The sequence below is a fragment of the Camelus dromedarius genome, chromosome 9 (genome assembly GCF_036321535.1).
Source record: "Camelus dromedarius isolate mCamDro1 chromosome 9, mCamDro1.pat, whole genome shotgun sequence".
Classification (NCBI taxonomy): Eukaryota; Metazoa; Chordata; class Mammalia; order Artiodactyla; family Camelidae; genus Camelus; species Camelus dromedarius.
Window position 1 is genome coordinate 1,967,807 of NC_087444.1, and position 24,059 is coordinate 1,991,865.

Genomic DNA, 24,059 nt, shown 5'->3' on the forward strand with positions numbered 1-24,059 from the left:
CTCAAAAGAAAGGGGCGAGTGAGAGCGAGGTGGCATTCTGCTTCGCCGAGCAGCAGTGGAATGCTGGAGCCAGCAGCCGACGTGTCCAGCTGGAAAAACTCGTCTCAGGAAAGCCCTGCAGCAGCTCGGTGGCACCGCCGATGGAAACAACAGAGCAGGGACTGACTCCACAAGCCGTGCCCTGCTCTCCCCGAGGCCTCTGCTACCCGAGCATCCTTGTGGATGGGCCAGAAAGGCAGGCAGGAAGGGAGTGTCCTCCTGTTACTCCTGACGTTACTCCTGACGTTACTCCTGATAGCTCTATCATTTAGACCAGGACTAAGTTACTCAGGCCCGTGAGGACAAAGGGAAGAACATGACAAACTCGGCGCAGTCTTACTGGAACGTTTTCCTTTTGCCATAATTACCGTTTATCACTATACGGTTCCCTCCATTGCCAAAAGAGAGAGTAACTTTTATTTTTAAATCAATATTTTCCTTTGAAGGCAGTAAGATTTTCCACATTCCACTCTAGTTCTTTTTTTTCCCCCAAGATTTCTAAGAGTTGGCAGGGCAGGGCAGGGGAAGAGCTGGGCCTCCATCCCCAGCGCACCTGCCGCCTGGTCCTTGGAAGGAGCATTCTGAGAGCGGGTGAGTTTTCAAGCCTGATTTACAGCGTCCTCTCAGAGAACAAAATATGATTATACTGGACTTCAGGATAAATCTTTTTTAGGCCACTCTGGCAGAGAATGTTTTAAAGGAAAGAAAGTCAGCAATACACAGGGATGCAGCGCAGGCCGGGACCGTCTTCTGCGAAGGGCAGACACCTCCATGCCTTGATGCCCACGTGCAGGGCAGGTGCTGGGGGACGGCCTCACGGTGAGACACGCCCCAGGACACGCTGGGTTCCTATAACACTTCCGGCACCAGCACTTGGGGCCAGGAGTTTCACCAGTGATTCGAGCTGGCCCCAGACCATCAGGGTTTAGTTATCAGAGCAAATAAGCTGAGAAAGCCTGATTTCCTATGTCCCCGGTGTGTGGAAGCATAAGCCTGGAGCAACTGAATACTGCGTGGTCACACATAGGTAGCTCTGTCTTGTGGAAAAGTTGATCAGTGTTTACAAAATGCACCATCATTAGCGTCCAAAAATAACCCAAATAAACCAGGAATCCAGAAAGCTGGGGGGCAACTACAGTCTAGGATAAGGATGCAAAGGGGAGGGAAACTGTGTTCTGCTGGCTCGTCTGACACCAGACCTGTGTATAATCTCACTCATGCTCTTGGTAAACCTTTCCTACGCTGTGTGCACATCTAGTTGTCCCACTACCTAATCTCCTTGCAAATGAAAAAAACCCTTTATTTGATATCACATCATAGCCCTACTCCCATGGGTGGAACATGGAGGGCAGGGTCATCTTTGAGAAATGAACTCATCTTTTAACTGAATCCAGCTAGCTGTCCCAACTGTGTGTGTGTGTGTGTGTGTGTGTGTGTGTGTGTTGTTTCCATGCAAAAACCTAAAGAAAGGGAGGCAGAGACCTCAGCACGCCTGGGTACGCACGGTACCCCCGAGGCACCACCACCTCGCACGCAGGCCACCCTATTCACTCCGGGTCTTTAAATAACTGTTCTTCGCTCTTTAAAATCAGCAGAAAGTTGGCTCCCTGGTGACAGCTGGTGTCACAGCTGACAATCTTGCCTTCTGTATCCAACAGTGGAATTAAACACAAAAGTGGTTATAATAACCACCTAAAAACAGTAATAATCACAGACCAAATCAACTGGCTGTGTCCAAAACCTCAGGGCTTAGCAAGAGAAGGCCGTGTGAACTTGCTTTCCTTCAAGTCTACCCCTTCTCTCGCCTTTCCATCCCCTGGTGGCAGCCCCTGCCAGCAGCCTCCCCGCCCCCCTGCCACTATGAGTTACAGCCTCTGGGCCCTCGGCTGGCAGAGAGGAGGAAACTGCGGTAAAACCACCCCTGTGGCCCTCGGGCCGCTGACCTCAAGTCCGAGAGCAAGGGCGCCAGCTCCCGTCGGGCAGCAGGGGCGGAAGGAGCGCGAACTCCGGGTCTGCGGCCACTCGGCCACTTACTCGCTGCGTGGCTACTACTACATAAAGGACCGCTTCAACTTTTTAAAAACTGTGTCTCTCACTGTATGTTACAGTTTTCTTCTCTAAGCCTCAGTTTCCCCAACTGTAAAACGAGTAGAACAACAGTGGTGGGACTGGTGGCCGCAGAAATCATCACAAACCAGCGGCGACGATGAACACCTCCCTCGCGGGCCTCTGCGAGGACGGAAGGAACTGGTTGGCACCAAGCGCCGGCAGGGCGCCCGGCTGGCGCTCGGTGCAGAGGCGCCGCGCCCGGCGGGGGAGGCCCCAGGGCTGTGCGGGCGGCCGGCCTGCGCAAGTGTGCGGGGTTCGGGTTCAGCCAAGAGGGCCCACCTTCCTAAACTGCCTGCTTTCTCTCAAGCCCCGTCACTCTTCCTCCATAAATGAAGAAAACAGCCCTGGCCGCCCAGGAACCGCTGTGAGAATCAAGCGCAACCCCAGGCACGAAAGTGCTTTGAAAACGATACACACAAAATCGTATTATTCGTTCAGCCTCCCCCGCGAGGCTGCCAGCGTGTCCCATTCCAACCCAAGCATCAACCAGCTGGTGTCTCTGCCTGCTGCCCCCACGGACTCAGAGCTTTCTTAGCAGGAAAATAACGCCAACTAAAAACATCTCCATTTTCCAGCGGACTGTAGCTGGAATTCCAGGTACCCCTGATAAAGATGAGAAGAAATGTGTCTGCTCGATAGAAGCGTGTGTGAGGCTCCAAAAGGATGCATCCACGCACCGAACAGACTGCAGGATGAGGGGGACGGCCGCCCCGTCTGCACCCGCTGGCACAGAGGCGGGGGCAGCCTCTGCAGGTCCCCCCGTGACCCAACCCAACACGAGGGGCCAGGGAGTACAGGCCAGCCAGTCCCGTCTACCAAGCCGCGCTCCCTGAAAGCTCCACACGCGCCTCTTTTTCTCATTCCTGAGGCTCCTGGGGCACAGCCCTGCCTGACGCTGGCAAGCCTCAGAGGCAGCAGTTAATATTTTTTAAAGATGTGTAGCAGGACAGTTTTTAAACTGAAAACAGTGAGCCTTAAGCCCACAGGAGCAAGCACATACTTTTTAAACTTCCCACTTCTCTTAGATCACAGGATCAAAGATAAGGTACCAAAACCCTACAGTAATTTCTAACCAGGAGGCACCACGGTACTGCCACGCTCTGGAGCACCGAGCAGGGCCCTCCCTCCCCACAGCACGTAAGGCAACCACGGAGCGAGGGAGGGAAGGAGAAGTACGAATTCTGTCAAAGCAACCGCTGACCCGGGATGTGGCTTGCTGCCCCCCGCCTCCTTCACCCTCAGCCACGAGCAGACAGAGGAAGGCTCTCACTGAAGGCCCGAGGGCGGGCTCCCACCCTCCCGCCTTGCCCGCATCTGCTGTGCTGTGCTCCTCCTGGCCACGCAAGCAGGCTCTCACCCTGCCTGCCGCCAGGAACCCTGCCACACAGCCTCACAGCCGTGTCTGCGAAATAAGAATGCAAATAAAGACGACCCATGACCTGAGGGCCCTTCCACTCTATGACTTACATGCATTCCTTCTAAGGCCAAAAGGGTTTAATCTGGTTCCAGGATGTCTCATGGCGGCTGCTCACCTGGTGTTGAATCAACCAAGTGAAGGGGCTCATTCATCCCGCACTGAGGGTCTCCTGCACGCAGGCCTGAGTGGAGTGGCTGATGGGCTGGGTTCTAGGGCCACGCTGCCTGGGTTCAAGTCCCGGCTCTGCCACTCATTCGTTGCTGAGCCTCAGTTTCCTCGTGTGGAAAATGCAGATGATGCTAAAACTACTAACCCTACCCCACAGGGTCGTCCTACAAAGACAAGCAGACCCGCTGGCCGAGAGCAAACCCTGGGCGAGGGAGTGTCGGCCCACATGCCAGGCACCGCCGCCGCTGCTGCAGCCACGGAGGGCACTTCTCAGGCTCACTTCCCGAGGCCGCAGTTGATTCTGAGATTGTACAGAGCGCGCCTCTGGCTACAGAAGGATGGAGAAGGGAGACGCGAAATCTCAGGATGCAATCCACGGCGCTGTCCTGACGCTCAGGGTCCTCAGCAGTCCACCCCACGCCTCCCTCCAGACAGACCGCCTCCACACTCCCGACCCGGGTCATCCGCGCTTTAGAACGAGCTCAAGGCCCTGAGTGCCCTGCTCTGCGCCAGACCCTGTTCTTCCAGAAGCTGCCGAGCCCAGTCCTTCCTCTTTCTAGATTCTGCCTGGTCTTCAAATCAGAGCTCGAGACCCAGGCTTCCACAGAGCACCCCCCCCGGCCGCTCTAACCCACCTCTGAGCCTTCTGGGGGCTTCTGTTTTACTCGGCGCTCACCACGCATTGATTATTTTGTTGCACGGCTATATTTTACACGCCTAACTAAAGCACAGGCAACTCCAAAGAAGGACGGATCTCACGTCCCTTTGTAGACCCCTGAGTGACGAGCACTGTGCTTGCACGTGGCAGGGACGCAGCAAACAGGTGACTCACCTGCTGCTCCAACAGGGCGCACAGACGGCACACGGCAAACCCACGGCCATTCTCTGAAAACAAACGTGTTTCTGACCAACACTCCCTCACAGTGTAGAGACTGAAGCTAAACCTGCAGACCCAGACGAGGCAGGCTCATGGCTGAATCTGCCGCTGGGTTGTGGTGTGGCCTCCGGGAAGACACTTACACGGCCGTGCGGCAGTTTCCTCATCTATCAACTGAGGACGAACAAAGAACCTACACTTAAGAAGTGAAATGAGATAATACATACAGAGCACTTTGCACAGGGCCTGGCACACAGTAAGTAATTAGTTATTCTGTAAGTTTTCATTGTTCAACTGTCTTCCTGAAGTTCAATTCATCCAGAATGCCCCAAAAAACCATTGTCCTAAAACTACGCTGAGCCTATACAGAACGCTGCCGGACATCAGTGTACACAGAACACGTCTCCCTCCGTCTTCATTCATTTGGCCCATTCGGTCTTTCAGAAAGGCACCTCTACCTCTGAACCGTCGGTCAGCTGCCTCAGGTTGTTACAAAATCTGTCAGCCTGCTGCACCTTCAGTCTTCCTGTGCGCCCCAGCAGAGCTCTGAGTGCGCGTATAACGCAGGAGAAACATCTGACCAAAGGCCTGAGAGAGGAGGGAGGGTCTTAGGCAAAGCTGATCCACCATCAGGTACATCAAGGGACCACAGAGCCGCCAGACTGCCACGTTCCCGTGAAGTGTCTTCAGCTGTGTCCTCCAGTCTGTCTCAGGCATCGGTGAAAGCAGGATACTTGGCCTCAGAGTCCCAGGCACAGCTACACGTATAGTCACCAAACACCACATTCTCCATCAAGCCGTTTCTCTCTGTTTCTCTCTCCCACTCTCTTTTTTTTTTTTTTTTTCGCTACTATTTTTCAATGAGATTTTAATTAAGATCAGTTTTAAAGCATAGGCTAAAAGGCAAATAACCTTTCAATCGTGAGACAAAATGAAACTGCTGACAGAGAATGGGCAGTTCAATTTCACACAGACATCATGAAAAAAAAAAAAACTAGCAACTTTCTCTCAAGAAATTTGCAACAAGGAGGGCATTCTTTCTGTTTCCAATCTCACAAACTAATTTCTGCAAACTGGCTTTCACCCAGTCCACGCCTGCATGTGACTCCTGGTCTGAGGCAGCCGGCGCCTCCATGGTGGTCCGGCCCCTTCAGGGGACACAGGTGAGGAGCGCGGACGGGAAGCCCGGCTCCCCCACTCCCTCGCTACGTGATGCTGTACGAGGAAGCTACACTCCCCACATCTCGTTTCATCATCTGTGAAATGGAGAAAATACGCATCAAACCCACCTCAGAGTTGTGATTAAGTGAGAAAGAAGAATATCCTTATTCACTGTTACAGTCTAGAGCTGCTCGCCCAGCCCCTGCCCGCGTGCACACTCAATGCACGGGAAGTATTATCACTCTCATGTCACCTGCACGTGCAGTTCAACAGCCAAAACCAAGAGGCTAATCATTTTTTAAGCCCATGTGTTTCTTGTTGCAGCCAGCCAATGTCCAGAACTGAGCCAACAGATTAGTCCTGTATAGCTCACTACAGAAGAGACACAAAGCAAATTGTAACAAAATAGAGCAAAAGAAGCTTCCGAATTCATTAAGTAATCCTGACTGCCAACACTAAATGTTGATGTGGGGGATCTGATACTCTTACTTAAGCAACAATGTTCCAACTAAATCGTCTGCTTCCTCTCATCTCCATCCTCACACTCCCAAGGCCTCTAGGAAGCACAGTGTGGTTCTGTAATCTTTGAAAAGTTACACATTAAAAAATCTAAAATAGGCAAAATTAAATATCTCCTAAGCAGTCTATGCCAGGAGTGTCACCACTATGTAAAAGATCTAATTTTGGGATAAAGAACAAAAAGGCGTTCTTGAAATTAGTACTTAGGACAAGGAAGCAAGTGTAATCCGTGCATGAAACAAAATTCAGTGGGATTAAACATTAGCATATTTGTCCCCTACCCACCTCAACACTGAAGGTCCGTTATTTGTCTGCGTCACTGACACTAGAATGTCTAGCGCCAGTCTAGTAAAATATACCCAGGCAAACATGCTACGCATCTGTACAGTAGTCAAATGTTTCATTTCCTTGAAGAACATAAGTACTCAAGTTTTACACAAACATCACATGTCCTAAATTTCTCTAAACTAAAGCGGCTGAAAAAAAATATATCCAAAAGAATATATGTATAATGAACACTCAATTTATATTATGCAACTTACCTGCAGTTGCCAAACAGGAGCTCATCAGGGCAAACACGGCAATCACACAGGGAGAAGTCATTTTTATTTCTCCAGAAGTGTGTCCCATTCAGTCACCTCCGCCTGCAGCTCTCAGATCCTCAACAATCTTTGCAAATCAGAAGTGAACTTAAAACTCTTTCCAACTTTCAAATTGCCTATAAAAACATAAACATTTTATGAAGAAAAGTTAATGTGGGAATTTCTTTTCATAAGTACACATTAAAGTGAAATGAAGAATTTCTAAAAAGTGTTAAGATAAATTTATCTTAAAAGATGCCAAGACAGCACTCAAGCAAAGGTGGGTGGGAGGGGGATGATAATTACCTAAAAAGATCTTTATAGCAAATACTTCTGCAAAGACATGCTTGTTTTTGACATTTAAAATCTTTGGTTTTATATAAAATTTTCAAGAAAATAGAAGAAAATCAAAGTACATCTATAATATAACATCATGAGTTATACTGGAGCACTAAAATAATCAACGACACTCAACACCATACACAAACTCCCTAGTGTCAGCAGGAAAACACAGACAACTCTGGTTACAAACTCAATCTAATGTTACAGTAACAGGACTGTCACAGGGATCAAACTGAAATACATTTAGAATCAATCTAAAAAAATAAAGATTAAAAGGCAAGATTCTTATTTCAACTATTTGCCAATCTGTTAACAGGTGAAAATGTCTCTCCCCGTCTCTCAACCCCAGCTGAGACTATCTGGTTACTTGACCAGAGGATCCAGAAGGTCCTTTCTAAGCCTTTCCTATCCAGAGCCCTGAATGATGAGTTTTGTGAGGGTTACTTAACTTGAATACCCTTCCTATGACCCTGAAGATCACCCAACATGTATTTTCCAGCCTTGTCTCCCTAAGCCTGGCACAACCCACAGAAGTTGTTCAACTCAACAAACATTTATTTACTGAGCACCGACTATGTTTCAGGCATTGAGTAAAGACATGATTCCTCTTATCAGGAATAAAAGTTACCCAACAACTAGGTAGAAGCATAAAGACCCTGCTGCTCTAAGCCCTGAGCAAGGCGGGACCACGGGTTCTCTAGGACCCACCTCAAACAGCTGGAGACTGCAGCCCTGTTAGAGATAGCACCCCCAGAACCAGCTCGCTACCCTCAGAGGCAAAGCCAGCTTGGGCACCTGCAGGTACAGTGCAGAAACACCAAGTCAGTGGCAAAATGAGTGTCTAATTAAATGGTCTTGGTTCACTGCATCAAGTGTTAAGAGAAAGATATTTTAAATGGTTCCCTGCAGTAGTAACACTAATGGGCTTTGACAGGGGAGAAGCAGGTTGATTCAAGGAAAGTGATGGGAGGGAGAGGGAACCTTTTCACTGAATATCTATTTGGGTTTTACAAGTATTACCCACCCAGAAATAGTAACAATAAAGTGCTAATTTCAATTTTTTCAGATATGCTTTTAAACTGTATTATTACATACGCAGGAGGCACTGTGGTTCAATCTCGGTATGTGATAGAGATGAAAAGCCTAGGATGAGTAAAACACGGATTACGGCGGCAGTTAGAAGCCCCTAAGGGTAAGTCCACTCTGCCACCTGCCCAACGGGTGACGCTGGGGTTACTCCACCCATGACCCTATCCCGTAGCCTGTTGTGAGGAGTAAAGGAGTTAACGTATAGACATTGCTTAGAGCAGTGCCTGGCACATAATAAGCAATGAGTAAATGTTAGCTATTGTCATCACATTATTGTCCATTCCTTTTGAGGTATATTTATATCAATAAAGTGGAGAAATTAGGGTGTGGTTATTTACATAATTCTTAGCTACTGGAAAATCAGCTTAATCTTTTGTTTAATTTTATTTTTTATTGAAGTGTAGTTGATTTACACTGTTAGTTTCAGGTGTGCAGCACAGCAATTCAACTATACATACACATACATTTTTTATTCAGATTCTTTTCCATTATATGTTATTACAAGAAACTGAATATAGTTCCCTGTGCTATAACCAGTTTAATCTTTTGTTTACTGCAAAATAAGCATTACAACAGACGCAATAAGGAGATAAGCTAAAGAGGGGAATCATTAAAGAACAAAATCGCCCGTCAAACTGAGGCACAAGTCATCCGGCACAACGGTCTCAACTTCAAAACTGACTAAATTTTACAGATTATTTTGGACACTGTGAAACTGACTTCAATCATCCCCTGAAGTCCGACGCTCCTGTCACCACAGTTCCACACTGTCTCAGAAGTAACGGACGTCTGCCCTGTTAACCTAAAAAATCAGTGACAGCGAAGAGAATTTGTCCCTGTTTTTTCCCCACAAAAGATTAGGTTTCCTGAATGGACTGATAAGGAAAATTCTCTCTAAAAGAATACGCTATTTCAACCAACGCTACGGGCGATTTTTATAAGCAAAACCCGTGAGGAGATCTCAGAAGAAGATGGCTTCCCAGAGGACTTTTATGGTGCACACAGCCACTCCAGCAGCACAAGGCTCACGGAGATGTTTAATGAGCTTGTATCACCCCCTGCCCACAGCGGCAGAGGGTCTGTGGGCCAGGCTCATTAATCCAGGGCTTAAACCAGGTCTGAATGAACCTGTGGAAAAGAAAGGCCTATGGTTCTATTAAAAATATAGACTGCAAATTGCTGACAAGAATATTGGGCAATTATTAAAATGCAGCAATTACAGATATAACAGAGCCAAGCTCAACAGTCTGACGCCCAAAGGCAAACCACAGCAAGTTTACACCGGATCTCAAAACATCTCTGAGGAAGTCCAAGGCAAGTTGAAACTCACACACTGCTGCGTCTAACAAAGAGGGGGCTTTTCTTCTTTCAGTTTAAAGTCCCTCCATAATGTAACTTGTTCAGAAAGAAAATAAACTGCAGAGAGTTTTTGCCTAATCTTCCCAATGTGGTGACAGGATCCTAAGGCGAAAGAGAATAAAAGGGGAAGCGTGTCGTTCCATTCAGTGGAACTCCAGTTTTGGCCAAGACTTGCACACATCAGCACCTTAACACACGACTTGGGGATCAGCTCCCCAACTAGGAGACCACAGGATGATCAAAGGCTTCAGAAAAGTCGCAGATCTGGAATAAAACTAGGGAAATACAGGCAAAACATGATCTCACATACGTCTCAGCAATGCTTTCCTAGGGCAGTCTACCCAAGAAATAGAAATAAAAGAAAAAATAAGCAAATGGGACCTAATTAAACTTACAAGCTTTTGCACAGCAAAGGAAACCATAAGCAAAACAAAACAACCACCTACAGAATGGGAGAAAATATTTACAAAAAATGAAACCGACAAAGGCCTGATCTCCAGAATATATAAACAGCTCATGTGACTTAATAAGAAAAAAACAAACAACCCAATCCAAAAATGGGCAGAAGACCTAAACAAGCAATTCTCCAGTGAAGACAAACAAATGACCAACAGGCACAGGAAAAAATGCTCAATATCACTAATTATCAGAGAAATGCAAATCAAAACTACAATGAGGTATCACCTCACACCAGTCAGAATGCCCATCATTCAAAAGTCCACAAATGACAAATGCTGGAGAGGCTGTGGAGAAAAGGGAACCCTCCTTCACTGCTGGTGGGAATGCAGTTTGGTGCAGCCACTGTGGAAAACAGTATGGAGATTCCTCAAAAGACTAGGAATAGACTTACCATATGACCCAGGAATCCCACTCCTGGGCATATATCCAGAAGGAACCCTACTTCAAAAAGACACCTGCACCCCAATGTTCATAGCAGCACTATTCACAATAGCCAAGACATGGAAACAGCCTAAATGTCCATCGTCAGGTGATTGGATAAAGAAGTTGTGCTATATTTATACAATGGAATACTATTCAGCTATAAAAATGACAACATAATGCCATCTGCAGCAACATGGATGTCCCTGGAGATTGTCATTCTAAGTGAAGTAAGCTAGAAAGAGAAAGAAAAATACCATATGAGATCGCTCATATGTGGAATCTAAAAAAAAAAAGAAGACAAATGAACTTAAATATAAAACAGAAACAAACTCACAGACACAGAATACAAACTTGTGGCTGCCCGGGAGGAAGGGGTGGGAAAGGACAGACTGGGAATTCGAGATTTGTAGCTACTGACAGGTATATACAGAATAGATGAACAAGTCCATACTGCATAACACAGGGAAACGTATCCAAGACCTTGTGGTAGCTCACGGTGAAAAAGAATATGAAAATGAATGTATGTATATTCACGTATGACTGAAAAATTGTGCTGTACACCAGAAATTGACACCACATTGTAAACTGACTGTACCTCAATAAAAAAATACAGAAAACATGAGTTGATTTTGGTCATACGTGTATATAAACTGTTGTTGCTGCTGTTGTAGACAGCAGAGTTAAACTTCTTCCTGCACAATTGACGCTACCTAAAAATCATCATGTGTCTGTGTACAGTCCTTGTTTGTTCTTGTGCATTAAGAATAAATTGCAACTTTTAAAAACTGAAAGAAAAAAAAAAAACTAGGGAATTACAACCTCTTCTCCTTCTCTGAGGTTATACCACACTCAATCTGCAAGGCCGCAGGGCCCCCTCACCCCGGTTATCTGACCTCACTGTATCTCTTTAGACCTTAGGAGCTTAATGCTTCCTTTAGAAATATAAACAGGGTACTCTGAAATCTTGAAAGAACAATTTCAGTCCAATGTGTAACAGTCATTTTGTGCACATTTCAAAGTAATGTTGTCCATTCAAAGGGTACCAGAACTTTCAGTATCCACAAATAAACAAAATAATTCTGAGTGAGAGTTTAAAGGATTAAAAAAAAAACAAGTGATGCTGATGCTTCTAATCTCCCCTGTGTCTCTTTCTGAGGCCATTAAACTGAGTGTGCCGCCCCAGACGCTCCGGTGATCCAACAGCACGCACGGGGACGCACGGGGAAATGCCAGGATGAGCGGACAACCCCTACCCAAACGAGTCCTGAGAACCATCACGGGTGAAGCTAATGTTCAGAAGGAATTGGTTGGGAACCGTACTCCCGGGGGCTGACCAGGATGTTTTTTAAAGAGGAGATCTTGCTCTATCTTAGAGAGAAAGCGTAGCAAAATGAAGTCTGGCAAGAAAAGCCCACAAGAAAAATTACTAACTTCCTCTTAGAGATGGGTGACATACTGTGATTATTCAAAATCAGAACTTACAATTTACTCGAAATTCTCAATTCAGAGAATTCACATGCTAAAGATAACATGAACAGCTTTCAATGCTGGAAGCGGTCAACACGACTCATGGATGAAGAGGCGCCCCATCTCTAAGCCCAGCACGTGCCCAAAGCAACGCGGCAGAGTCAAGAGTAAAAGCTGGGTCTTTCCATGAGCGACACTCTACCTTGAAGTTCCAGGTCTGTTCCCACAAACTAGAAACCATTTTCTCCCATCAGCAGTCGATCTCTGGAAACAAAACATTTTATCCAAGGCAGGGCGCAGCCTGCCCTTGCTGCCTTCAGACACGGGTACCTCCACGCTGGCGTATGTGCTCTGCACGAGTCATTACTGATCACAAACTGTGACCTGACCTCAGGGCTGTGGGTGGCGGCTGTGACAAGCAAACAGCCCTTGGCAATGCTTTACGACACAAGCTCTTTGAAGATGAACACAAACCTGTGCACCCTCGTATCTTAACATGAAACTGCTCAGCCCCCAGTCAGGAGGATACTCAGCAAACATGAAGATCTTCAAGACAGAGGTATGTTAAGTGGAACAGAAAAATAAATGACCGTTCCCGAAACTCAAATAATAGTAACACCTGACTTCCTGGCACCTTCAACACGAAATGGTTTTTCAGCAGATCGTTAAAATGTTTCTAGTCCGCCCAAAAAATTTAAGTGACTTTTTTGGAGAAAAGTATATTGTTATATAAATCTGCAAATGGTTAAATGAAACCTGGTAGAGGAGTTGTTCTGAGGGACACTCAACATGCGATTCCGGAGATTTAGAGAAGAGGCAGGAGGGGAGGCACCGATACCCGGTGTGGCAGCTTGTGAAGAGGGGTGCATGGGAGGTACAGCCTGTGAAGAGGGGTACATGGGAGACAGAGCAAAGAGGGGTGCACGGGAGGCAGAGCCCGTGAAGAGGGGTGCATGGGAGGCAGAGTGAAGAGGGGTGCATGGGAGGCAAGCCCATGAAGAGGGGTGCATGGGAGGCGAGCCCATGAAGAGGGGTGCACAGGAGGCAGAGCCCGTGAAGAGGGGTGCACGGAGGTAGATCAGAGGCTGCTGTTTGTCTGATGCCATCTGGATACACTTTAAGACCTGTACACAGAGAAAGCTGAACCACCTTCCTGAGTCACAATAGCAACTCCCAGATTTCTCTACGTTGCAGAGAAACTGGCTAATTCCAAATCCCCATCTTCAGACAGATTTGGCACAGAGAGGAGAAAAGTCCTAGATGTGGATAAGAAATCTCCGAATCACAGCCAAGCACAATCAATATTCAACAAACACTCACCACTGTGAGCCAGGCACTGCTGAAGACACGAAGAGCACAGCAATGAAAAAGGGAGTGAAAAATCCTGCCCTCATGGTGCTTAGATTCTTGTAAAAGGAACACCATTTACTACGTTAGGCAAAGTATTTAATTTCTGAGCTTCATTCTTCCCTCCAATAAACCCCTATTTATTGCTTACTCCACGCCAGACAGCGGGAATACAATGGCCAAGCAAAGAGTCGTGTTCTTCTGCCCTCATGGGCTTAACGTGCAGTGGGATAAAGCAACCATCACAAATACGTAACTGTAAGCATCCACAGCCTGAAGGACATGCGGAGATCTGAAAGACCCAGTGAAGGATGACACAGCAGGTCGAGGGACCACGTAGGCCACTGATGCTGGAGGGAGCGTGGCCGCAAAGCCAGAGGGAAAGGAGTGGGCTAGGCTGAAGGAAGAGTTTAAGCAGCAAAGCGGCGCGATCCAGTCAGGCTTTTAAAGCTTCCCCAGGACAGGCACAGTGGAAAACAGCACGGAGGTTCCTCAAAAAATTAAAAATAGAACTACCGTATGATCCAACAATTCTACCTCTGGGATTATAGCTAAAGGAAGTTAAATCACTGTGCTGACGCGGCATCTGCGCCCCCATGTTCACCGTGGCACTGTTTACAACAGCCAAGACATGGAAACCACCTGTGTCCACTGAATGGCGAGTGGATAAGGAAACTGTGGTGTGTATACAATAGAATATTACTCAGCCATGAAAAAGAAGGAACTCCTGCCATTTACAACAACATAGATGGACCTGGTGGGCATTATGCTAAATGAAATAAGTCAGAAAAAGATAAATACTGTATGAGCTCCTTTACACATAGAACCTAAAAAACTGAACTCATAGAAACATAGACTGGATTGGGGGTCGCCAGAGGTAGGAGTGAGGTGAGGGGGCCACGGGTGAACGCAGTCATAAGGTACAAACTTCCAGTTATAAGATAAATAAGTTCCAGGGCTGTAATGTACAGCATGATGATTGTAGTTAATACCGTATTGTATATTTGAAAGCTGCTAAGAGAATAAATCTTAAAAGTTACCACATTTTTTAAAAAGTTAGCTATGTGAGGTAAAGGATGTTACCTAAACTTACTGTGGTGAGCATTCTGCAGCTTATGCACACATCAAATCATTATGCTGTATTTTATGCAATGTCATGTGTGAATTATATCTCAATAAAACTGAAAAAATTAACATTCAAAATAAAGATTTCCCTGGGTACTGTGTGGAGAACAGACTGAAGGGAGCTCAGAGTGCTTGGATGACCAGATAAGACTCTTACAGCAGGTCAGGTGAGAAAGAAGGTTTTTAGCAGAATGGAGCTTCAGTTTCTTCATAAGAAGATAAACTGACCTCACCTGCATCACAGGGTCGCTGCAAGAATCAAATGAAACTGTACACGTAACAGCGTAAAAGCTGTCACTGCTTATCATTAGCAGGCTGTCTCTAGCAAAGAGAATTATCATCCTGAAGCCTACAATTAATTAAAGCCCCGAAACTCTATGGCTGCCGGTGGTAGGGAAGAAAGAACTCGTACTTGTGGTAGGAATTCCATATAAAGACCCAGTAGGGAGGCAGGCAGGAAGCCCGGAGGGTGTGAGGTGTGCAGAGAAGCTGGACCCTGCTCTCCCCTGCCCCTCCAGGGCCTGGGCCACCCTCACTCCTGGCTGCACATCCTTAGCGTCCTCAGGGCTGATGTTCAGGCAGTCCTTACAAGCCCTCTGTCTGTCGCAGGCGCAGCAGACCTCGCCGTCCAAGCAAAACGCAGCAAGAAGAGGAGGGTGGGCATGGATGCCTCTCACACGGCTGTGGACGACCAGGCGGTGTTCAAGTGCACAAATCAGGACGGGTTTTTCACCCACCCTTGCAGGATTCCAAGAACCACCTTGCACATTTAGTATTTCTGCATCCAAAGATTTCTGTTGCTCATAATTTTAAGCTAGAATTAATAGAGAAGTATTCTTAGGGTTCCAAACCAGGCTTACCCAGGTGTCCTGTGCTGGACAAGTCATTCGGCCACATCACCCCCTCATCTATAAAACAGTAATACTTTGATTGTAATATATGAGAGAGAATATGGGTAAGGTACCCAAAACCCACACAGTACATTTAAAAAAACCGGCCATTGGAGGTTTTACAGGTAAAATACATCTAGGCTTTCAGAAAACCGAGCGATCCACTAGTAACAAGACAACATAAATCGCAGTTTACCTCAAAACTCATGTTAACTTTGGGATTAGAGTTTGTCATCTAGAATTTTAAAAATTCCCTTGGTCTCCAAAATACAATGATTCCGAACTAACATAAAAGTCCTAAAGATAATCGTAATATTGCAGTGCTGTTCCCAAAGGGCAGTCAGGCTCTGGTGTAAGTTACGGGGCGGACCTGTCCTGCGTGGCCTGCCCCCCTCTACCTTGTGATTCCCAAATTAGCTCCGGGGGTCTGGCCAGGGGGCTGCGGAGCTCCGCCCGGCACGCCGCCCCCACCCAGCTGCCAGGGGAGGAGTCAGCTGCCAGCAAAGGGCTGGAGAAACCCGGACAGCAGCACAGCTGAACGTTCTCGGGGCCCCAGCCGTCAGCCCAGGCTCCAGCAAGCACCAGCCAGTAAAAACCCTTGGGGGAGCACGGCTCCTAGACCCCCAGCAGACTATTTGTACAATAGATACTAATTTCCTAACATACTGATTTACATCTTTGTTTCTATTCACAGGGATTTTGCAAATATATGAATTCAAAATTGACACCCCACACAATTAAGCACATTTTTTACTGCTCTCACGGACTTCCAGTATAAAATCACTCCTCTTGAGTGGGGGTAACCCCTCAACAAACATAGTCCAATCACTTAACCGCTGCTGTTTGGTAAGGAAAGGGCTCCACCAGCCCCAGCACGTGAAACATGAAGAATTAAAAGCCTCCGACGGTTGCCCGCCGCTTCAGGAGCAAGACCAAAAGCCTTCGCGCGGCTGCTGGATGTCGCCAGCTTAGTCCGACCTCAGCCTCCGTGTGCTCCAGCCTCGCTCGCCTTCACTCAGTTCTACAAAGGGAGCCCTGATTCCAGAAGTGACGTGCACTGTGCCGGAACTCAGGGACCCTCCACGGTCCCCCAAACGTGGCCACTTTCTAACACCCTCCAGGCCTCAGGTCTCTGTGTAAGCATTACTTCTTTAAGGAAGCCGTCTGATTCCCTTAAGGTTAAACTTGGACACCTGGAACATAGCGCAAGTCAACCCTGCAGGTAAATCTTCATGGAATTACTTCCTTCCAGGTCGGGCTTCCCCACTCGTCCGTTCACTCCAGAAAGAGGGACCCCCGTCCGCCGAGCTGGCCCGGCCCGCGGCAGGCGTCCAGCGGGCGCACCACGTGGCTAGCCAGTACGAAATACCACCGCGCACCCCGCAGCCAGGAACAGCACGGGAGGGTGGTGGAGTGTCAGAACCCTGCCAGTCACAAATGATCAGCCAACAAGTACAGATTGTGTGAGAAAGAACTCGTTCCTCAGACAGCCTCAGGATGACAGAAGAGGCACAAGCTCTGACACCAACACGTTTCCCAAGCTCAGACAAGTCGCTCTGCTCTGGGCTTTAATTTCTTCATCTTTAATACGAAGAGATGAAACAAGAAAATCTCCTCTTCTGTACCTTACTTATAACTGTCATTACATGGACTAACAACTGATCCTGAATCCACTCTCTAAAATGACACGTCAAACACGCTTGTGGAAATTTGCAGTGGGTGGCCGTGTAGTGGCTAGCAGGAGATGACAACAGAACTGGAAAGCATTATCCAAGAAAAACCTTCAACTTGACAATATACGTGTAGACAAAATACTACTTCAGCTATTTTTAACACAGACCTTATATAAACAAAAACTATGTAAATGAATCATCTTCCAAGCAACGCAGGCACACACAAAGCCTGAACTGGCAGATCTGCCCGTTTTATCAGAACTGCCATTTTTGTTCTATTCTTCACACTCCACGAGCTCTACTCACTCCCCTCACCTTACTCCAAAAACCACTTCCGATTAATCCCACCCATTTTCTGTATAATTTGTTCCATGTTATCTTCTACTCAGAGCCAACTCAGAGCGTTAGAAGCAGATAACATCTACTCCAACCCTTTAATTTTGCAGATTAGCAAACCAGGAATTAGAAGGGCTGGATGACCCGCCACCGCTACACAGAGAGCCAGGGGCACAGCCAAGGCCTGTCCGCCGGCTGCTTTGCAACCATTCGTGTAATTACGGTCATTTGCGTGTTTCTAGAACATTCCCCTTCCTGTTAGGTGCTAACACCCTGCTTTCTCCTTCTGACCCCACAAAATGCCTCAGTTACCATCCACTGAGCACCTGCTGTGCTTTTCACAGTTTCTCATTTCAGCCTCTCAAGAACCCAAGGAGACAGATGTCTTTTACTTCATAGTGAGAAAAGTGAGGCTTGAGATGATAAACCACCACCACCCGTCATCAGCTATAAATCCTGGCACCGAGATCTGAGCCCAGTCTGCCTGATCCCACAGCCCAGGCCCTCGACCACCACAAGCAGGGGCTCCTCCACCATGGACACCGACCACGCTCTGCGCGGTCAGTCACCTTCTGGTGGCGGCAGTCTGATCAGACCTGACATGAGGGACCAGTTATTTCGTTTTGAAATCACGGAGGCAAGGCTCAATCAGCAGTTGCATTTCACTTCCTTCATTCACTCAGCAAAGACTGCTTCACAGCTATCACGTGCCAGGCACTGTTCAGGGAGCTGGGGACACAGCAGTGACCTAAACATGATGCTGTTTTCATGGAGTTTCCCTTCTAATGGGGGAGACAGACAATATATGATGTGTCAAGTAGTGGTAAATTCTGTGAAAGGAAAATACAGCAGGTTAAGAAGAAAGAATGACAAGAGGGAGAGAAGTTTCAGACAGGGTGGTCAGCAAAGTGCGACATTATGATTTATAAGAAATACATACGTGGTCTTCATCCTGTTTCTGGCACAGAGCTCTTAAAACCTTTGACATTTCCAAAGTGAGGAGAGGGATAAAGCTGTCTGCTGTTCTGTTAGTGAGGCTACTTTTAGCCCCCTAAGGATGGGGACTGGTTGTCAGGAGAACCACCCAAGTGACTAGAGGCCTGGGACTCTCAATCCCACCCCCACCCACCCGCCCTCAGAAGCGGGAGACGAGGGGCTGGAGGCTGAATCAGTCACCAGCGGCCAGCGGTCTGATCGGCAGCGCCCACACAGAGGAGACTCCGTAAAAGCCCAAGAGGACGCGGCTCCAAGAGCTTCCAGCCCGTGAACACACGGAGGCCCTGGGAGAGCGAGGCACCCGGAGAGCTCTGTGCCCGCTTCCCACACACCTCCCCCTGCACCTCTCCCACCTGGCCGTTCCTGGGTTACGTTCTTTTATAATAAGCTGCTGAGCTGCTAAGTACAATGCTTCTCTGAGTTCTGTGAGCTGCTCTATTGAACTAATCATGGGAATCTCTGATTTACAGCCAGTCTGGTCAGAAGTACAGGGAATAATGTGGAGCTGCAACCGGGACCAGTGTCTGAAGTCCGAGGAGGACGTCCCGGGAATCTGCAAACTGCAGCCAGCTGATCAAATTTCCAGGTAATAACCTGGTCTTGTGCCTGGTGTCTGAAGTGGAGGGCGGTCTGTGGGACTGAGCCTCCAACCTGTGGGGTCTGACGCTAACTGCAGGCAGACAGGAGGTAGTGTCGGAGCCAAGCTGAATTCCCAGACACCCTGCCAATGTCAGAGAACTGGCGTGGGGGGAACACAGTCCCCCACAGTGGAATCAGTGACCGGAAGCCTTTCTAGCAGGCCTCTCAGATGAGGTGACATTTGAGCACAGAGGTGAGAGGCAGAGCTGCGACAGTATCTGAAGGACCAGCATCCCAGGTGGGGGGTAGCAGGTGCAAAGGCCCTGCACTGACAGCATGCTTGGTGTGTTCTGCGAGCAATCTACAGTAGAGTCGGGAATGTGGGGGCCCCCAACCCACCTGGGTTCGAACCCCTGCCCTGCCTCTTTCCAGCAGTGTAACTGTGGGCAACTTCTAAGCGCCTCCACAATTAAGTAAACTAATAACATATAAAGCACTTACTACCTAGTATGTTCTTAGGGCTCAGGATATGGTGTCTAAGTAGGTCATTGATAACAACTACATTCAAGACAACTTATTTTCAATTTGATGGTTTTGAATCCCAGGTTTAAATCATGCCGCAGCTTTGTACATGGCCAACAATATCCTCCAAAGCCTGTGACTTCCTTGGCTGGGCTTCCTGTCCTGACGAGGAGGGCTCTGTGGGAACCATACTGATGTTACTGCAAAAAGAGAGGGCGGCAGATGACTCTACCATCACTGTTGCACTGAGATCAGTGAGCTCTTCATGCAACCTAACCTCCACCCCCGAGAGCTGGACGCTTCTTCTACAGAGTAATTTACTGCCCCTCGGATTTAAGTCATTGGCTTCCTAGGACCAGGCCCCTCCAGTCTTGACTCCCCACTAGCACCACTGACAGAAGCAAGTGGTCATTTCAACTACAATCCTCTGTCTTGAGAAGGGTTAAAAATCTCTCTTCAAAATGAAGACGGTAATCTAATTTTTAAAAAATCCCTTCTCCAATGTCCTTTTTTGTCTAAACTAAACATTTCTTTTCAAAGAAATTAGAACATCAAAGCAAAACTCAAGAGTCTGGCCGGGCAGCCTCCAGACTGTTCCTAAGAGCACAGCCCTGAAGCAACTCTAGAAGGTCCAGCGAGCGGCCCTGCAGATGGGCCCAGGGCCAAGGGATGTCAGAGCCGCGGGGAAATCTGCTCCTCTGCCCCATACCCTCTCCCCTAGCTCTGTTCTTGAATGCTGTGTTTACTCTTCATCTTTGTAGCCCAGCGGGTTAAAGGGCAAACCGCAGGCAGAGAGAAACCACAGCAAGCCCAAGCCTGCTGGAGGTAAAAGGGAGTCTTCCCAAAGCACTCGCAAGGCTGAGGGGAGCCCACGGCTGCTGCTTCAAGCCAGACAATTAAGGACGTTCTAGTCTGACAGGCCTTGAACGAGGCTTTTTAAAAATCAGATTCTTCTTCCAGACATACCTGATGGTTTTCCCTTTTTAATGCTGTAAGTGTGCATTTAACTGGATCTGTAAGAAATCCACAAAATCTTGCTTCTTCTCATTCGTTTAGTCATCCAAGCAAGATGGTCCGGTTGGTGCCAGGACCATTCTAGCTGTGTAGCTCCAACAAGGAATAAAACACAGAAAAATCCCTGCCCTTGTGGGGCTTACATTCTAGTCAGGGGAGACAGACTACAAACAAGATACACAATTATGTATGAGGGAGAGAGAAATGCTAAGGAAACATGAAACAGAGAAGAAAGAAAAGAAGGATTTCAGGGTCTTTGGGTGATTTGTTTGTTTGTTTTAAGAAAGGACCTACAGGAAGTAGACCCTGTAGAAACTTAGGAGAAAAACATTCCAAGCAAAGAAAACAGCACGTGCAAAGGCTCTGAGGCAGTGAGTGCGCCCACGATGGGGAGGGGAAGCAGGTCAGGCAGCTGGGGCGGGGCGCAGAGGAGTGAGGCCGAGGAGAGGAGTCGCGGGCGGGGCGTGCAGGGCTTGGCGGGTCGCTGTTAAGAGTTTGGGTTTTACTCTGAGAAAGACAGGAACAGTAGAGCGTTTTAAGCAGAGGAATGGCAGCATCTGACTTGGGTGTTACCAGGGCCATTCCAGCTATGGGGTGGGGAGTGTCAGAGAGGGCCCGCGGGAAGCGCCCTTCCCGGTGTGCGGTCCTAGGCAGGCCACCTAAACCCTCCGCACCTGCGTGTTCTCATCTCTAGAGGGACTCGGAGAGGATTATCTCCAAGCCCCACTCCACCCCTAAACTCTATGATTCTGATTTGATTTCCTTTGTCTTTTCTATAATTTACATCAACTGTAAACTTGATCTTTCCCAAAGCTTTTTGTGTTTTTACTGAGTTATGGTTTCCCAAAGCTTTCATGGAAGTGCAACCACGTCGAAGGATCCAATTTGAAAACATACAGTATATTGCAAGCCCACGCCCCACAGCAAGGGCACAAAGATCAGACTCAGTCCTGCTCCAGGATCAAGGGGGGAAGCAACCAGCCAGACGCCAGGAAGAGCCATGTGAAGCCTCACCCGAGAGGCAGACGACAGAGCCAGCCTGGACGAGCAAGCAGGGGGCCACAGGGCATGGAAAGGGGGGGATGCCAGAGGACAGACCAGGACCAAAGGAGCAGGCGTGAGCGCACAGAGCACGCTCCGGAGACCACAGGAGTCTAGCACGAGCACAGTGAGGTTCACGGCGGGGGAGAAGGGAAAATGGCTGGAAAGGCAGGCTGAGCTACACTGTGAGTAACCAGACAGCCCATGCCAAGGGTAACGGAACAGCAGGCACTTACAGTGCGAGAAGGGAAAGCACAGACCTGTATTTTAGAAGGTGCCAATCATCACGGATTGAACAACTTGAGAGAGAGGCGCTGAAGCCGGGAAAACCAACTGGAAGACGCCCTGCGACAGTCCAGGCGCGACGATGCTTTGCAAATGCAGAGGAAAATGCCACCCGCGGGGTTTGACCTACAAGCCTAGTTTGCCGATCCCTACTCTAGAGCTAAGATTGGTGTTTACATGTTAAAATGATGGGGAAAAGTCAAAGGAATAATAGTATGCCATGATACGTGAGAATTACATGAAATTCTAATTTCCGTGTCCATAAATAAAGTCTCCTGGAACTCAGGGAGAGAAAAAAAAAAGAAGAAAGAAAGAAAATGCCAGCTGAGTTCTGCTAAAGACTGTAAGACACCATGGGATTGGTGTGATTCGGCTAGGGGAAGTAAGCAAACGGAAGCTGAGTGTGCCTGGGGCTCCCAGCTTGGGGACTGGTGCCATTTACTGACATGGGAAATAAAGGAGCTGAGAATGGGGACCACGGAGAAATGGTAATGCTGGGTTTTGTACTTAGTTTGAACAGAAGAAAACTACAGAAGAGCTGCTGGAAAAAAAAATGGTATGAAGTATAAAACTGGGAGTTACTGGCACAGAGGTGGCCACTGAGGCATGGAAGTGGGAGCCGTGGGCATCCAGTCGCCCCGGCTTCCTTTGGGAAGGGAAAGGGCACCTGGAAGGCTGGAGAACACCGCCCCGCAGGGAGCAGGCCCTGAGCAGGACACCTGGAGACAGACCGGGCAGGGAAGGGGGAAACAGGAGGCATGGTTCCTGGAAACCAAGGTAGTAAAATGCGGTGGGGGAAAGAGAACAGAGCAGCCAATGCAGCAGAGAGAGGACAGTGAGGACTGAACACGAGTGTGGCATTTTGCACTCCGCACCTTCCCGGGCGCCCGGCGTGGTGCGGGGCGTGGGCAGCCCGCCTGCCGGCCCAGGGGGCGGGAAGGGGAGGAGGAGAGAGCCAACCGCTGAGCCCCGCCAGCCCAACGCTCTGCCACATCAAGGCTCTGTACCATCAGGGAAGTTTCATTCAACACCCCGGAGGTGTAAGGTGTGAGAAACAGGAAACAAGGTCGGTTGGTGGTGATCTCCTGGCAGTGGAGCGGCGATTTCCTAGTTGACACCTGGGTCTCACGGGACCATTAATCCTGAAAGTAACACAGGCTTTATGAATAGGCTCACCCGCACATCACCCAGCGCCCAGGTAGGCTTCTCACATCAGCATCCCCGGTCCTTCTCCCCCAGCAGAATAACGCTAAGCAGCAGCGACGACATTTCCGCTCAAAGCACGGTAAAAAAGCGTAACAAAAACCATAGCGCCAACCACCTGGTGTGGCGCTGGGAGCCCAGGACCTGGCACCATTCACCCAGAAAAAGGCTTTACCAGAAACACCAGCTGGGTCCCAGGACACCGGGACCCAGCCCCTCAGTGTCAGCAGAAGCTGCCTAACTGCTCTTCTGTTTGCTCTCTGAGAAACGAAAAGGAGCCGGAGGAGGAAGAGGCTTTAGCCTGAAATTATTCTTAATTTCCAACACAGAAGGCTTGAAAAAAATTCTGAAAGCCAACAGACTAACTAGCAGATTTTTTTTCTTAATGTGGTCCTTTCTCCTTTACCCTCTGAACAAAAGCAACCCAACCCCCAAATGATCATTTTTCTTGGCCTAATTTCCCTATTTTTGTGACTTATAATTGGAAACAGACTGCTTTTTCCTGGCTTCAGAGAACAGGCTCTTCAGGGTTATAAGAGTTGCCAACTATGGAACCTCAACCTTAGCAAAACTTCTTTTGCAAATCTCTTACCTATATATCTACTTGAAATATATATTAATTCCCCCCAAAAAAAGCCTTTAAATGCCTTATTATTATACAAAAGTGAATTTTCTCCTAACAAATTAAGACACTCCCCTCCCTCTCCTGGCCTCCCGACTCAGTTCAGCTAAGTGGAATCCTGCTTTGTGCTCAGTTATCTTCCATTTGAACATTACCAAAGCCTTACCTAGCAAGGCATGTATACAGGATACTTTCTGCAAACATTTTAATAAATTTAGTAGAGCTGCTTTACAGGAAACCTCTCTATTAGCCCACACACTGAATGAAATTAAAACCTTGACTATCTCAAAGAACAGCCACTCTAATAATGAAATAAAGATGCCACAAACCGAAAAAGACATAAATATCAAAATAAACGAAACAAAAAAAAACTGTGATCTGTATCAAGCAGAGCATCCTTTCCCCGGCTCCTGTGT

General features: G+C 47.9%; 1 protein-coding gene across 6 annotated transcripts in view; it reads right to left on the bottom strand.

Moving 5' to 3' along the window:
• Window positions 1-24,059, bottom strand: part of TGFBR3 (transforming growth factor beta receptor 3) — a 182,393-nt gene that overhangs the window by 152,276 nt on the left and 6,058 nt on the right. For all 6 annotated transcript variants that reach the window (XM_064488706.1, XM_064488705.1, XM_064488703.1 and 3 more), the window contains exon 2: window positions 6,833-7,008. In XM_064488706.1, coding sequence (XP_064344776.1) covers window positions 6,833-6,920 — 88 coding nt within the window. In that variant the 5' untranslated portion in view covers window positions 6,921-7,008. The remainder of the gene's footprint in view (window positions 1-6,832; window positions 7,009-24,059) is intronic.